Here is a 15492-nt window from a genome sequence, read left to right as displayed (position 1 = left end):
GCACTTCAGGAGGGATGTGGACAGCATGGAGAGGGTCCAGAGGAGGCCACTCGCATGGTCAGGGGGCAGCAGGGCAGGCCCCACGGGGAGAGGCGACGGGACCTGAACCTGTTCAGCCTCCACAAGAGAAGGCTGAGCGGGGATCTAGTGGCCTGTTACAAACTAGTCAGAGGGGACCAGCAGGCGCTGGGGGAGTCCCTGTTCCCCTGAGCACAGCCAGGAGTGACTAGAAATAATGGTCACAAGCTGGCAGAGGGTAGGTTTAGGTTAGACATCAGGAGGCGCGACTTCTCGGTCAGGGCGGCTAGGGTCTGGAACCAACTTCCAAGAGAAGTGGTGCAGGCTCCCAGCCTGGGGGGCTTTAAGACAAGGCTAGATGAACACCTTGCTGGGGTCGTTTGACCCCTGTACTCTTTCCTGCCATGGCAGGGGGTCGGACTAGATGATCTGCTCAGGTCCCTTCCGACCCCACTAACTATGAAACGATGAAACAATAATATCTGAGCCTTTGGTTTGTACTGGCGCGGCAAGAGCTTGGCCTCAGCCAGAGCACAGGCTGCCCAGATGCGGCCCCACGTGATGGCTGAGGCCGGCTGAGCACGTGGCCTTGGCAGCCTTGGCAGCAGGACCATCAGGAGCGGAGGGGAGGGAGTGCGAGGGCTGAGAGTGGGGGAAGCTCATGCAGTGTTACGGGTATGTGTGTGTGCTGGGCTCTGCAATGGGCTGCATGGACAAGAAGCAGCAGAGAGAGTGTGAGCGTTGGACTGGGACTTCTGGCTCTGCCACAGAGCCCCGGGAGTGTCCATGGGCACATCCCTTCATCTTTCCATGCCTCAGTTTCCCCTCTGTGCCTCTCCTCCTGGGCACCGGTCTCGGGGCAGCGACTGTCTCTTGTTGTGCTGCACGTCCAGCACCGAGCACCCGGGGTGCTGATCCTCACTGACCGATGCAGGCCAACCTCACACCTGGAAGGCCCCGCTTTGGCGGGACGCAGCATGGGGCTGGGGGTCCAGTTCAGGCCCATCTCCGGGAAGACGGAGGCTGTTTTCTGGAGGTTCCCTTGGACCGTTTCTGGTTCGGGGAGGCAGAGCCGAGGCCTGGCCCCAGGGCCAAGCTGTGCAGATCTTCCTGGGGAGGAAACCAGCCTCCCCCCCGCCCAGCCTGCAGCCCCCACTTTGATGCATCACACCAGCCCTTTGCTTTCTCAGGCCAGAAACACCTGCTAGCATCAGTCCTGCTACTTCCTGTCCCTTCTGCAGCCCACATCTGGGGCTGAGCATGGCGGGGGCTACCTGAGGCCAACCCTAAATATCACGGCAGAGAGGTCACCCGCAACATCTGCAGCAGAGCACAGATTTGAGCCCAGGTCTCTTGAGAGCGAGAGCTAGGTTACCCCCCAGGCGCTCCCTCCGAGCTGCCACGTCACTGTGAGCAACCGCACCCAGGGCCTCAGCCTGCTCTGCCCTGGCTTGGACGAGGGCTAGCCAGAGCGGGACACGTTGACAAGACCTGCTCAGAGCAGCGGTGGGACCGGCCATGAGACCGGCCTTCCACATTTAACCCTTCAGGTGGGTTAAATGAGCTGTGCTAGGACTGGGAAGGGCTCTGCCCCACATGGCGTGCTTGGGCATGGAAACACACGTGAGCGTACAACACAGGGAGAGAGTCGTGGAAATATTGCTGCTGTCGAGCAGGGAGCTCGCTTGGGACCACAGACAATGAGGGTGGTCAGGGAGCTCAGAAGTCGCATCTAGTCCAACCCCTGCTCCAAGCAGGACCAGCCCCAACTGCATCATCCCAGCCAGGGCTTTGTCTACCCAGGTCTTCAACACCTCCAAGGATGGAGACTCCCCCACCTCTCAGTTCTTTCCTACCCTCCTCATGAGAAAGTTTTTCCTAATATCCAAACCAAATTTCCCTTGCTGCAACATGAGCCCATTGCTCCTTGTCCTGTCATCCGCCCCCACTGAGAACAGCCCAGCTCCATCCTCTTTGCAGCCCCCCTGCAGGGAGGTGACGGCTGCTATTCAATCCCCCTCGGTCGTCTCTTCTGCAGACTAAACAAGCCCAAGTCCCTCAGCCTCTCCCCACCAGTCCTGTCCCCCAGCCCCCAACCATTATCACTGCCTCCACTGGACTCTCTCCAACGTGTCCACATCCTTTCTGTAGTGGAGGGCCACAGCTGGACACAGGACTCCAGATGCGGCCTCCCCAGTGCTGAACAGAGGGGAAGAATCGCTGCCCTCGATCTGCCGGCAGCGCTCCTACCGATGCAGCCCAGGATGCCAGTCGCCTTCGTGGCACCACAGGCACACTGCTGGCTCCTGTTCAGCTTCTTGACTACTGTCACCCCCAGGTCCTTGTCTGCAGAGCTTCTGCCCCGTCAGCTGGCCCCCAGCTTCCACAGCCAAGTGGATCTGCAAAAATCACCCTTGGGGATGGAGAATATGGTCCTGTGTGGTTTTTCCCTCGTGCATTTGAGCTCTGGCATGGTAGTGACAAAGGCATTGCTGCATGCTCCAGCCACATCTCTCAGGACCCCAATTAGTCCTGCTTCGGCAGTAGGCAGCAATTCTCCAAGACCTCTGGCAAAGGGGATGGATGTTGCCCTGCATGGCTCTTCCCCAGCCTCTCCATCCACAGCATGGAGAATAATCCCCTGGCCGGCAACTCTTGGGTGAGCAGGACTCAAAGAAAGCCCACTTCGGGCACTTCCCAGCCTCCTATCCACGTGTCTGCCTCTCGCAGGCTTTCAAATAAATGTTCCCATTGCCTTTCCTTTCCAAACGACTTTTTGAAATGCACATTTCTGTTGTATTGGGAGAAGCCAACTTTTATTTCTCCTAGATTTGACATTTCAGCATTTTCCAGTTGGAAAACAAGGGTAAAAATTGGGAAAGGAGGATTTATCTTCATTTGCTTGCTTTTTAACTTCTACTTCTTTCCTGGGTGGAAAAAAAGGACCCAAGCAAAGAGTGGAGAATCCAAACATCCCCAAACTGAATGTGGAAAACCAGGACATGGCTGCTTCCAACACCTGAAAGGACCAATTTGAAGCTGAAACTCCATGAAAATATTGTTTCATTTTGATCCAAGCCTGTATTTTTCATGGCCTTCACTTTGCTTCCTCCAAAAAGTCTTGCATTTTGATGGAACTTTTCCCAGCACAAACATTTTTCCAACCCAAAATGTGCCTTAGCTCAGACGGTGCCACGCGGCTGAGGGCTCGGACTAGATGTGACCTTTGGAGGTCCACTCTGGCCCACTTGCCGGCACCTCCATGCGGGCAACAGAGCTGCTAAACGCTTGCCCTAGCCCCCATACTGCTAATTGCAGAAGAGTCTCCTCTGCCCGACTGATGGTGCCGTAGGCGAGCCCCAGCCCAGTCCTCCGCTGCTTTCATGAAGCTCCAAGCGTCCGCTGAAGGCAAGCGACAGGTTGCAGCCGCCCACGGTGTTGCTGTACCACAGTCTGCCCAAATACCTGCCATTTAAAGACCCTTCCCTGGCAAAGGCTGCGGGGGAGAAAGTGGAGCTGGAGGTTGGCTCTTGGAAGCCAAATGTAGTTTTGCAGCTTCATCTTGACCCGTGATGCTCCATGCCAAAACCAGCAGCCCCCGGGATGCTGCAGTGGGCCGGCTTCCCCCGTCTGCAAGGATCTGGACGCCGGCGTGCGCCCTTCCTCCCCCCACTCGCAGCGCTAACTCCAAGCTCCTTGCATTGCTCCTCCTGGCAGCCTATTGTGGAGGAGCATTAGCCCTCTATTGTCAGGGTAATTGCCGTAAGCTGTTGATGACAGCAATCAGAAAGCTCGCCTCCACGTTGTGACAGGCCAAATTGTTCTCCTGCCGCCCTGTCTGCACCCCATCATCTTCCCCGACTGGCTGAGCCACTGCGCTTCGAGCAGAGACAGTGGGGAAATCACCCACATCGATGCCGGAGAGAAGATTATCCCCTTTCGGGGGACGGTTTCCAGGGGAGGGGGGTCGCACGAGGACAGAGGGGAGCGATTCTTCCCCTCTGTTCCCCCAGCGAGGCAAGGCGTGAGACAGAGGCGATGGGATATACGGGAAGGACAGAGCCCTCCTGGCTTTCGTGGTGCATCGGTATCAGTTAGGCTGCATTCGGGCACCAATCCTGGGCCACTGATACGTGCTCCATGCTGGGCAGCTCTGCTGCGACCCAAAGGCAGCATCTACCCGCTCAAGAGATACCTGCCTATCTCTGCCTGCAGTCGGCCAGGCCGTGGCCTTACCCTTCGGCAGGGCACTGGGCATGGTGACCCCTCTCCAAGCTCCTTCCTAGGTTCATAACGTGTACATGGACGACTCGTCCTGTGTACAAGCGCCCCAACTGGCCTGTGCGGATCAGGCAGGTCGAAGCTTTTCCATAGAAACTTCTTCCCCCTGGAAGTTGAGGGCAGAGGGCCCGTTCTCAACAACCTTAGGTTTTTCTCTCTAGGAAACCCAGTTTTCAGCCCCAAATCTACTGGCGGGGGGCAACACAATACAGGTTCCTGGGGGCCAGAGGCTGCGGGAGAGTCCAGTTTTCAGAAAACAGCTGGTATTTCCCAGGGAAAAAAAATCCCCCGTTTCCTCCTTAGCAAGACCTGAAAGCCCTGGGACCCCTCTGAGAAACCAAGGCGCCGTGCACTTGACCCGCTGTGCAGAGGGGTCACTAGGGCCAGTCGTGGGCTAAGCGCGGAGGGGGTGGGGATGCTGTAACCCAGTCCGGCACAGCAGGTCACTGCTTCGTGGCCCAGCGGCTCTGTGCTCTCCAAAGCCATGTCCTGCGAATGTGACACCCCAATGCCACAGTCCCGAGCACACCAGCCCTGCCTGGCGCAGTGGGGAGAGCAAGGCAGCAGAAGCACAAAGACCCCAGCAAGGTCCTGGGGTGCAGCATCTGCTCTGCAAAGATGGGTGCAACCCCCATCCTGGGGCCTTGTGTCCTCTCGCCCATGCTTCCTCCCACCCAAGCGCTAATAACAGGAGATCTGCTGTCAGGAGTGGGAGTTCAGACATGCCTCCCCCGGGGCTCCCCTAACACCAGCCCTTCTCCTGCCTGCAAATGCATTCGTCCCCCGGGACCCGGGAGCAGGCTGCATTTCATCTGTGCACGGGACCCGGCGCTGATGAGCCATGGATGGGGAAGAAGGGGGGGCAGACTCTCCACCCCTTTGGACCATCCAACTTTGCAGCTCTGTTCAGCTGCCCCCGGAAAGCATGATTCACTGCCAGCCGACGGCTCTGCCCCCCGCCAGGCACCGGCACCCCCGCACCCTCGCGGTGGCAGGAATAGCTCGGCAACATTTACGGACCCCAGCCGCCCCCTCCAGCCGCCACGGCTCCCCTCCGGCATGAGAGGAGCTGTGAGTCACGATCAGAGGGATCGGCCCCGACAGCTGGGAGCTCTTGGATTATCCAACCTCTGAGCAAAACTAAAGTCAACCCTGAACCAGCACCAGGCATCGCACCCGAACCTGCCGCGGGGAAGGCAGGGGGACTGCGACAGCCAACGTCTTGCTGCTGCAAAGGGGATTAGTAGACACTCGAGAGAGCCCAGGCAGAGGCTGTGCCCCCGCCACAGAGGACAGCCCCCCCAGTCTGTACCAGTCTGAGCATGGGGTCCGACTCCTTCCTGACCTCCAAATGCAGCGTTGATTTGACCCTGAGCAGAGGGACAAGACGCACCCTCTAGCCTGGTCTAGCTGATGTAGTTCACACCAGCCCCAGAAAGCAGGTATTTGGTCAGAAAAAGGGTAGTTTGTGAAGTTTAGGTTGGATAGTAGGAAACACCTTCTGGGTATTAAAGCACTGGAATAGGTTGGTGGTGCAGTCTCCATCCTTGGAGGTGCTGAAGGCCTGGCTAGACGAAGCCTTGTCTGGGATGATGTAGTTGGGGCTGGTCCTGCTTGGAGCAGGGGGTTGGACTGGATGTGACCCCCTGAGCTCCCTTCCACCCTCATTGTCTATGAAGCTCTGATTGTTGTGCTGGAGAAGAGACCCACACAGCACGTCGCTCCCTTGGGAGCTGGGCTCTCTTAGCATCCTTCCCTGGACAGTGCTGCCCGGAGCCCTGGTAGGGCCTGGTCCTGCCTGGACTGGGCTGGGCACCAGTGCACACAGGGGACTCTCCCAGATCCCGCACAAGACCCCGCTGCCCCATCCCCGCCTGCCTAGTACCATGGCTAAAACACAGCTCAGAGACACATGCTTGTCTCAGTGCCCAGGGGAAAATATATAATGCACTTTATCTCCATCCTTTCTCCTTATTTCCTTTGCAGTTCTTTGGTCTAAGTAGGGATGAATGCACATGCACGTGCACATGCACATGCATGCACACACTCATGCACAGGCACGCATACACACACCTGGGCCAGCACACAGGTGCAGGAGCCAAGCAGAGAGGTGCAAAACTCTCCTGTGGCACAGGTCCCTACTCCTGACCCCCCGCACCAGACACCCCCGCTCCTCTCCCCCCTCACTGCCACGACACGTGAGGCTCTCCCAGGCCCCCACACCCCCCCCGGGACCTGGTTCCCAGCCGCGATGAGCTCATGCTGCTTTATATAGCTCTTCCATCTGGCTCCCTGCCATGGCAACATGGCCAGGGGGGCCATGCCATGAGGCACGTGGCAGCTGGATCCCCCCTAGCCATGTCCTCTCGGCAGCCAGCAGGACCCAGGTGCAAGCACCACCACTCCCTGCATACCAGACTCAGCCGGGGGTGCCCGGGGCTGGGTGCTGGCTGGTGCCATGGTGCTGTCACCTGGGTAATGGGCACAGATGAAGCACTCCCTCATCCCCTGCATATGCCCGGATGGGCTGAATTGCACCCTGGTACCGCCAGCTCCCAGCCCCTACTTGGCCACGGTCCCATCCTAACCTCCCCCAAGGAACAGGGATGAACCCACCCTGCTTTCAGCAGGAGAAGATGGGCCACAGCCACCCCCACACCAGCCTGGTCTGCAGGCTCGCTGGCTGGTGCACAGATCTGGGGGGGCCGTGGCATCACGGCTGGACTCAGGGTCCCACCAAGGGGCAAGGATGGAGCTAGGGGCAGAAGGTATCTGGGGTGGGGGATAAAGGGCAGGTGTCCCCCCGCACCCAGCACCTGGTACCGCTGGACTCACACAGGTGGAAATAAGGGGGGAAATCCCAAGTGTGTCACATGTGTGCAGGTGCTTCTGTGTGTCATGCGTGTACACCCACATGCAATGGCGACTTACCTGTCAGCAGGGCCTGCCGGAGCTCGGGGTGGCCGGCAGCGCCGGGCAGGGATCGGTACAGGGCCTCGCTCTCGACATCTTGGGGGAGAGCCGGGAGCAGATCGTCAGCCTCGTGCCCCTGCCCTTGCACACAGCAGGACTGGCCCCGGGCTGAGCACAGGGGGGCTCTTGCTTTGGGGGTCCCTGCCCCTCCCAAGAGCCATGAGAGTCGAGTGTGTGCAATTGTGTGTGTGTCTGGGTGGGTGTGGGTGTGGGGCGCCCCCTGCCGGAGAGATTCAGCACTTCCCGTTTTGTGAGTGTGTGAACTTGTGCAAGTGGTGTCTGCTGCTGGAGAGATACAGCACTGCCTAGTGTGTGTGCATACAGGTACCCTGCCCATACATGCACGTGTGTGTTGTGGCCCCTGCTGAAGAGATTCAGCACTACATATTGTGTGTGTGCGCACGCGCGCGCGTGTGTGTGGTGCTCTCTGCTGGAGCAATTCACCACTGCCTGTGTGTGCGTGCACGTGTAAGCGTATGTGTGCACACACAAACGAGTATGACTGTGTATGTCTGTGTGTGTGCTGCCTGCTGAAGAGATTCAGCACTACCTATTGTGTGTGCGCGCGTGTGCATACGCACTCATGTTTGTGTGTGTGCATATGTGTGGGTGTGCAGCGCCCTCTGCTGGAGAGATTTGGCACTGCCTATTGTGCATGCATATGCATTTATGTATGTGCCCGTGCGTGTGCGTGCGCACACACACATGCACAACTGTGATTGTGTGCGTTTGGATAGGGGCTTTAGCTGGAGAGATTCAGCACTGCCTCTGAATGTGCAAGTATGACTGTATGTGTGTGTGTGTGCGTGCGTATGTAAGTGGTGCCCTCTGCTGAAGGGATTCAGCACTGCCTGAAGGTGCAAGTGTGACTGATTGTGTGTGTGACAGAGAACGAGAGGTGCCCTCTGCTGGAGATCGATGCGACACTACCTAATTTGTGTGTGCTGCACACACATGCTGTGCACGTGTGCCTGTGTGCACCTGGTGTCCCTGCTCGAGATTTAGCACTGCCCATTGTGCGTGTGCACGTGTGTGTGCAGGTGCATGTGAGTGATGCCCTCTGCCGGCAAGACGCAGCAGTACCTAATTTTGTGTGCCGTGCACATGTGTCATGCCCATGCAGGTGTGTGAGCACAGTGCCCCCACTACAGAGACCCCGTGGCTCCCCGCAGCAAGAGGGTCCGCCGGGACAGCGGCTCCTCTCCCACCAGCATCCCTGTGACCCGAGAGCACGGAAAACTGCCCCCTGCCCTGGCCAAGCCAGTCCCAGCTGCCCCGTACGAGGCGCCCAGACTAGGGGTGGCACTGGGGGCCGGGCCCAAGCCGGGTCCAGCCGGGACAGTGCAGCACTGGGCTGACAAGCAACCCTCAAGCGTGTCTGGCGTGGGCACCTCTGTTTCCCACCCGTGCCCGTGGACCGGCTCAGTGGGTGCTGGCGCCGGGTGTCTGGGATGGCTGCAGACCCCGTTGTTCTGCTTGCTGGTGATTAGCAAATCCCGGGGGTCCTGGAGCATGGACGGGTCATGCCGCGGAGGGGGGTGCAATGCGGGGCACGACCTACCTTGCTTCTCCAAAGCTTCCAGGAGCCTCCTGATGGCCACAGGGGCTTGCTCGGGGAGAGACGTGTGCTCCGTGGCCTCCACGGGGCCTGCAGGGGAGACAGGCAGGGGGAAAAGAGGGGGTGAGTGAAGGAGGCGGAGGGCAGCGAAAAGCAGCTCGGTTTGAGGCAGGGATCCAGACCTCCCTGGCTGGACCTCCCAGACCGCCCGTCTTGGTCCTGAACCCCTCCCCTGAGGCCAGCCCAGCCCCTGCACGCAGCCTGAGACCCCCCACAGCCTCCCTGGATGGCTGGGGTGGCCATGCCATGGGAGATGCTCTCAGCGGGGGCCGGTTCAGGCCAGGCAGTCCCACGGCAGGCCAGCCCCTTACCCACTGCTGCCACGGAGGGAACCTGCCAGGAGCAGAAAGAGGCTGCCTATGCTGCATCCGCTGTAATGGTCCTCCTTGCTGGACCCTCTCCGCATGCCCGGGAGCTCAGTCTCGGTGTCTGGACCTTGCACTTCATCACCACAAATGGGTCTGTGCTGCACCCCTGGCATGTGCTAAGCGTGTGCCAAGGTCTTGGCATTGCCCGGGCTCCATGGGGGGCACTAATGCAGGGACAGACCTCTCCCGGACATCACAGACCCCTCCTGAGAGGCTGCTCTGTCCTGCCCACCCACCGCCACCGCCACTCCGTCCCCAAACAACCCGGCAGACAATGCCGTGCGTGCCTGGCCCTGCATCAGCTCAGCACTTGGTGCAACAAGAGATCCCCCGAAGAAATCCTCACCCGCAGCCACGCTGGGCCTGGCTTTAAAAGCCCGAACGCAACTCTCTGCAGAGGAGATGCCACATGCAGAGGATCTGTCACATGGAGGGGGGCCCGTGGGCCTGATCCGGGCACGTAGCACTCATCCAGCCTGCACGGCCGAGGAGTTTGACAGAGAGTCTCCATCCCTGGTGTGCAGGGGTGGATCCAGGGGGGCGCAGGGGTGCATTTGCACCCCCCTTGGATTCCTGCTCTGCCCAAAGCTGCTTTGCAGAGGCTGCCCAGCCTGGGGGGGGCTACCCCCTCTGCTCCCTGATCTCTCCCAGCACCGCCCCAGGAACACCCCAGGTTTTGCATGGCAAGGAAAGGGACTTGTCTTTCCGCTGCCGGACGGCTTGAGTTTCTCCTGGCAGGAAGGGCTGTGCGCTGACGCAGGGCCTGGCCCAGACAGGGAAGCTAAACCTGGTTTCACTTAGTATCCCGAGTTGAAAGAAGAGCCAGCAAGTTCCCAGCCGGGGGGACCGGACCCTTTCCAGCTGCTCCCCACAGCTGCAGCTGCAGCCAGCTCCTAGCAAAATATCCTAGGGGCATGGGGGGGCAGAGCCGGGGGGCCTCATCGTCCTGCCCAAGGCCACTGCCATGGGATATAGAGCCTGTTACCCCTTGGTGTGCGGACATGCTGCTCTCTCTGTGCATTAGTTGCGCAAGCCGACACATCGTGCAGATTTCTACCCACCCTGTGCTAGCACAGCCCCGTGGGCAAGACAGCCAGCCCCCATCGCCCCCGCGCCGGCAGCCCCATTCGCCGTGTGTCCGTCACAGCTGCATGCAGTGCCGCTGGCAGTGGCTACAAGCTATATACCAATACTGAGACCTCCAGCGCTACCGGCCTGAGGGGCTGCAGCTGGAATCGAAGAGTCGGGCCCTGCTGGCTGGGCCTGACACACCCCGAGCCCCCCGGGGACCAGGCCCAGAGGGGACACGCACACAAAAACAGTGAGATCCCTCACCTCCTGGGGCAATGAGTTCCACCAGTTAACTCCGCTTCGCATTAAAAGGTCCTTTCTTGTTCGTTTTAAGCCTGTCACCTGCTAATTTCAGCGGTTCCCCCTCTTTCTAGTGCTCCGAGACTTGGTGAACAACAGGTCCCTGCTCCCCGTGTCCACCCCCTTGGCAATTTTATAGACCCCCCCCAGCCCCCTCCTTTCCAGACAGAAGAGCCCTAAGCGTGTTTAGTCTCTCCTGGTCTGGCAACAGCCCCCTGATCGTGTTGGCTGCCTTTCTCCAAGCCTTTTCTAAGGCTCCTCCACTCCTCCACGAACCCAGAACCCGGGCACAGGCCTGGGCTCCCTTCCTGCCCTCCACCGTCGCATTTCTAGCCAGGCAGCAATGAGAGACTCACTTGACTTCATAGGTCGTTAGCCTCTACCTGATCCCTACTAAGCAATTTATTCCACGAGTGTTAACAACCCTCTTCTTTTTCATGGTCTCCATGTGCCACCCAACAAGCTCGCCCTGGCTCTGCCATGCTGCTGCCTGTTGGCTGCTCCTGGTCACGAAGCTCCTATTTCGCAGCCCCGCGGATTGTTTTTACCTCCCTGCAATGAGGTTATATTTGTTTTTGCTTCAGTCTTAAACTGAAGAATCCAGGCCCCTACTCCAGCCTTTGCAACGGCTGACCTCACAGCCTGGCAGGGCGCGGGGAGTGTGACCTGCCAAGTGCGACTAACGTTTGGCAAAGGCTCTCGGCCTCCTTCCGCCTGCTGCTGCGCTCTGGGGCCAGCTGCTGGGATGGAAATGGGCACCGAATCCCACCCGGTTCGGCGGCCCCACCCCAGGCCAGGCCAGCCCTCTCCCCGGCTAGGTCCCAGCCTCGCTTTTTCCTGCCTGGGTGGGAGAGCACGGGTATCCCTCCTCAAGCACCTCAGAGCATGCACTAGCGACCGAGGGCAGGCGTTGAACTCTCCCGCCTCCCTGGGCTTTGAAACAGGACGGGCCAAGAGCTACACCAGCTGAAAGCACCAGGTCAGCGGGGAGTCAGCTGAGGCTGGGAGCGAGGCAGACCAGGAGCTGGGCTGACAGGGGACCAGTTTGCAGCTGGACCAATTTGCAGCTGAGCTAATTGGGGACCAGTTTGCAGTTGCAAGGGCCAGTTTTCAGCTGAGCAGATAGGCGACCAGTTTGAGGGGACTGGTTTGCAACTGCAAGGACCAGTTTGCAGCTAGGCTGATAGTAGACCAGTTTGGGGGGAACCAGTTTGCAGCTGGGCTGATAGGGGACCAGTTTGGGGGGACCAGTTTGCAGACACAGGATGAAGCCCCTGGCTGCAGAAAAGCCTCTCTCTCGAAGGGCTGCGGGTACCGGCGGCCGCTCCAGGCATGGCTGGAAGCCACCGAGCACTGAGCGGCGAGGTTCATAGGGGCATCTGGGACCACGAGCACCAAGGCTGAGAGTCGGCTCCTCACGCCGCACCTCCCTCGCTGCCCAAAACTGCCTTCTGACTCAGCACGTCTGCGCCCGTGCCGCTCGGAGCCACAGCCCAGCGGAAAAGCATGCGGCCTCTTTCTCTCCATCGCTCTCTCCCTCTCCTGCCGCCCAGCCCGGCTCGGGGCCAGGCCTGTCCCAGCTCCTGCAACCTCTCCAGCAGCACTTCTCAGCTGCGTTAGACTGGGGGGAAGATGCCGGCAGTTTTCCCTTGGGGTTTTTGGATGGTGGAAAAAAACCAAGAGCAACTCTTCTGTTGCAGAGAACTCAGCGAGCCCCCGACGGGGCCGAGGGGTTTGGACGCTCTGGCTTCCTATGTGACATCGCGGGGTTTATCCCGTGGATCACCTCTGCCTGCGTCGTGGCGCTCCCTGAACGGATCTCGAGGCACCCCAAGGGCTGCGGCACCCGGCTGAGACTCACCGGCCTGTATGGTGCGTTCGACGGTAACGTGTTTATGGCTCGGGCGTGCGTGACCCCAAGCAGCCCTTGAAGCGCTGCCAGGGAAAGTCATTCCAGCCATCACCTGGGGCCAGGCTCTCTGCTGGCCCGAGGTCCCCCGTTCTCACTGGCACTGACCCGTGTGGGATTCAGGCGACTGTCCCCGAATGCAATGCAGACCTGCTGTGATCCAGGGCCCTGTCCCTTGGTCCCAGCGTCCCTACCCCCTCGGCTGTGCAGAAGTGCTGGCCCAGGCGTCACGAGTTCGGCGCTGACTCTCTCTCTGGCTTCCGCCCAGCGCTGGGACGGTTCCTCTCTGGCAAGAGCACGCAAAGGACATGTCGATTCCTTCAGAGTTTGAGGCACTCGTCTAGCCGGGGAGAGCCAGCGGAGGCACTGGGTGCTGGCTGCAGCCCAGTCTGGGAGCGGGGACGGGTTTGATCCTTCCTCAGGGGCTGGACTAGGAGTGACCCTTGCAGACCCCTTCCAGCCCTGCTGTGCTCGGACTCGACGCCCCGGGGGCTTAGCACTGATTTACGGGGCAGTGGAACAGCCCTCGGCCTGCCGCCACCTCTCCATGTGTCCGTAAGGCCTTGGGAAGCTGCATGTGAGCCAGTCTGGGCTCCCAGCTATGGCTCTGTGCATCAGCGGAGGAAAAAAATCAGGGCACAGGAATGGAAAAAAATATCAGGCTTTTCTTGTGCCAAGAGACTGGATCCAGCTCACAAAGGTCTGACCAGTCCACGCTCTATTAATGGGGTGCTGCTGCCCCCAAGCCCGCAGCTCTGCCGACTCTCCCCGTGCCACTGATCTCCGCGCTCGGCGGCAGCGTTGTTTTCGGTGCAAGCTGCATTTGGGGGTGACGGCATAGCGTGGGGCAGCGGCAGGGGGATCCGCGCCCCGCGGCAGTGGTCGGCTGTTAGACCAGCCCAGCGAGCCCCGGGGGAGGATGGACAGTGCATCCTGCATCCAGGCACTGGATGAGAGAGACGGCGAGCTGGATGGGACCTCCAGAGATCACGTAGACCAACCCCGGGGGCAGATCGGGGGGTGCAGTGGTGGACTTGCACCCGGCTTTGCTTCCGGCTCCACCCAAAGTTTAAAATCAACCTCATGGCCGTGGCATTTCTAGCCAGGCAGCAGTGAGGGAGTGACTTGACTTCATAGCTCATCATCCTCTACCTGATCCCTATGAAACTCTTTATTCTACAGGTGTGAATGACTCTCCTTTTCGGGATCTTCACCGTCCACCCACCAAGCTCGCCCTGGTTCTGCCATGCTGCTGCCTGTTGGCTGCTCCTGGCCACAAAGCTCCTATTTCGCAGCCCTGCAGACTGCTTTAACTCACTCCAGTGAGGTTATATTTGTTTTTGCTTCAATCTTAAATGGAATAATCCAACCCCCGGCCTCTTAGTAATGCTGCTAGATTTTTTTTTTATGGGAGGAACATGTGTGTTGTGTTGCATGCGAACATGCACCTCACCCTTTGCACCCCGCTTGTCAACACCCTCGATCCACCCACGGTCCAACCCCACCCGAGGCAGGATCAGCCCTGTCCACTGTCAATGCAAAGTGACCCCAGTCATGCAGCGCAGGGCATCGCACCTGCCCCAGCCACAGGGAAGGCAGGGGGACCGCGGCTGCCAACCTCCTGCTGCTTCAAAGGGTGTTAATAGATGCTCCAAAAATTCCTGGCGCAGGCCATGGCCCCGCTACAGAGGAAAGCAACCCCTCTCCTCCAGTTTGTCCCAGTCTAAGCATGGGGTCAAATGCCTTCCTGACCCCCATTTTGGCATCAGCCTTACCCCGACTGGAGGGGCGAGACCCCCCGCCAGGACTCTCGGGGTTCAAGTCCCAGAGCAGCACCGGCACAGCCCGAGTCGGACTGGAGGAGGAAGACGCTCCAGAGTCCATGTCTGCAAAGGGATATGCGAGCGAGGGAACCGTCTCGTCCAGCACAGACGCACACAGTGAGGGGCATCCCCTGCTTCGCAGCCCCCTGCCTCTCCCACTGGCCCAGACACCATGAAGCAAATCCAGGAACGGAGGATGCCAGCCGTGTAAAACCCACCCCCTTGTTCCAGCAGAGCAAGGGAAGGCATCCAGGGGCAGCGTGACCTCGCGGCAGCGGCTGGCTTCGGGTGGAAGAGGCTCCTCTGTAAAATCCCCTGGGGGGAAGGAAAGCGGGGGCAGGAGGGGCTGAAAGGGCCGGCCCCAGCCCCCTCCGCATCCACATTGCTGAGCTCCCCTGGGTCTCATCAAGAGCAAAGCTCTGTGGACCTGACCAGGCCTGGCTAAATCCACCGGGAACGCACACTCGCCTGGCTGTATTGGGGTCTTCCTCCCCCACCGTGGACGTGTCCGGGTGCAATCCTCCCGGTGACCCTCGGGCCCCTCTGCGTGGACTCCACGCTGCGCTGGGGATATGAAAAGCTCGGGAACGCGAGGCTTTTCCTCCACTCCCTGCATCCTTTCGATTTATTCATCTGGCTGGAGAAGACCGAGCACTAGCGACCACAGCTCCTATTTTGGACTAAATGAGGCATTGATCACCTCTCCCCACTGGCCGTGGCGTGGGGGCACTCTTAAAAGGGGCCTGCAACGGGAAATGCACGCAGAGGCTTTTATTTCTGCTGCTCCAGGAGACAGGCGGAAATGTCCCGGGGCCTTTCCTTTCGTCGTGCCCAGAGCGATGGGAGGAGCGGGGGGATGCTGGACTCGCATGGCCGCGAGAGAAAAGCAAGCGAGCAGACGGGAAAGCTTGCAAAGAACATTTTTTCCAACTATTTAGTTGGCCTAATAAAAAAAATATCACATCTACCCAAAGAACCTGGCCAGCGGATGGGAAGGAGCTCGTGCATGCTTCACCCCAGGGACGAGCCTTTTGCTACCTTGGGCTTTGCCCCACGTGAGGCCTATTTAACAGCAAGGGCTTGGAGAAAGGATCACTGTCCGAGCGGCAGCCGTGTCCCCCAGCCACGCTG

General features: G+C 59.5%; 1 protein-coding gene across 1 annotated transcript in view; it reads right to left on the bottom strand.

Annotated features, from left to right (window-relative positions):
• The window catches only part of PIK3R3 (phosphoinositide-3-kinase regulatory subunit 3), a 147248-nt gene that overhangs the window by 122522 nt on the left and 9234 nt on the right, over positions 1 to 15492 (bottom strand). Inside the window, exons 2-3 of the mRNA XM_019501380.1 lie at positions 8834 to 8920; positions 7231 to 7308 (exon numbers count right to left, since the gene is read on the bottom strand). Coding sequence (XP_019356925.1) covers positions 7231 to 7308; positions 8834 to 8920 — 165 coding nt within the window. The remainder of the gene's footprint in view (positions 1 to 7230; positions 7309 to 8833; positions 8921 to 15492) is intronic.

This window comes from Gavialis gangeticus, unplaced genomic scaffold (assembly GCF_001723915.1).
Source record: "Gavialis gangeticus isolate Ggan-Ray unplaced genomic scaffold, GavGan_comp1, whole genome shotgun sequence".
Taxonomy (NCBI): domain Eukaryota; kingdom Metazoa; phylum Chordata; order Crocodylia; family Gavialidae; genus Gavialis; species Gavialis gangeticus.
The sequence above is the reverse complement of the archived record's forward strand: the minus strand, read 5'-3'. Positions and strand labels throughout refer to the sequence as shown.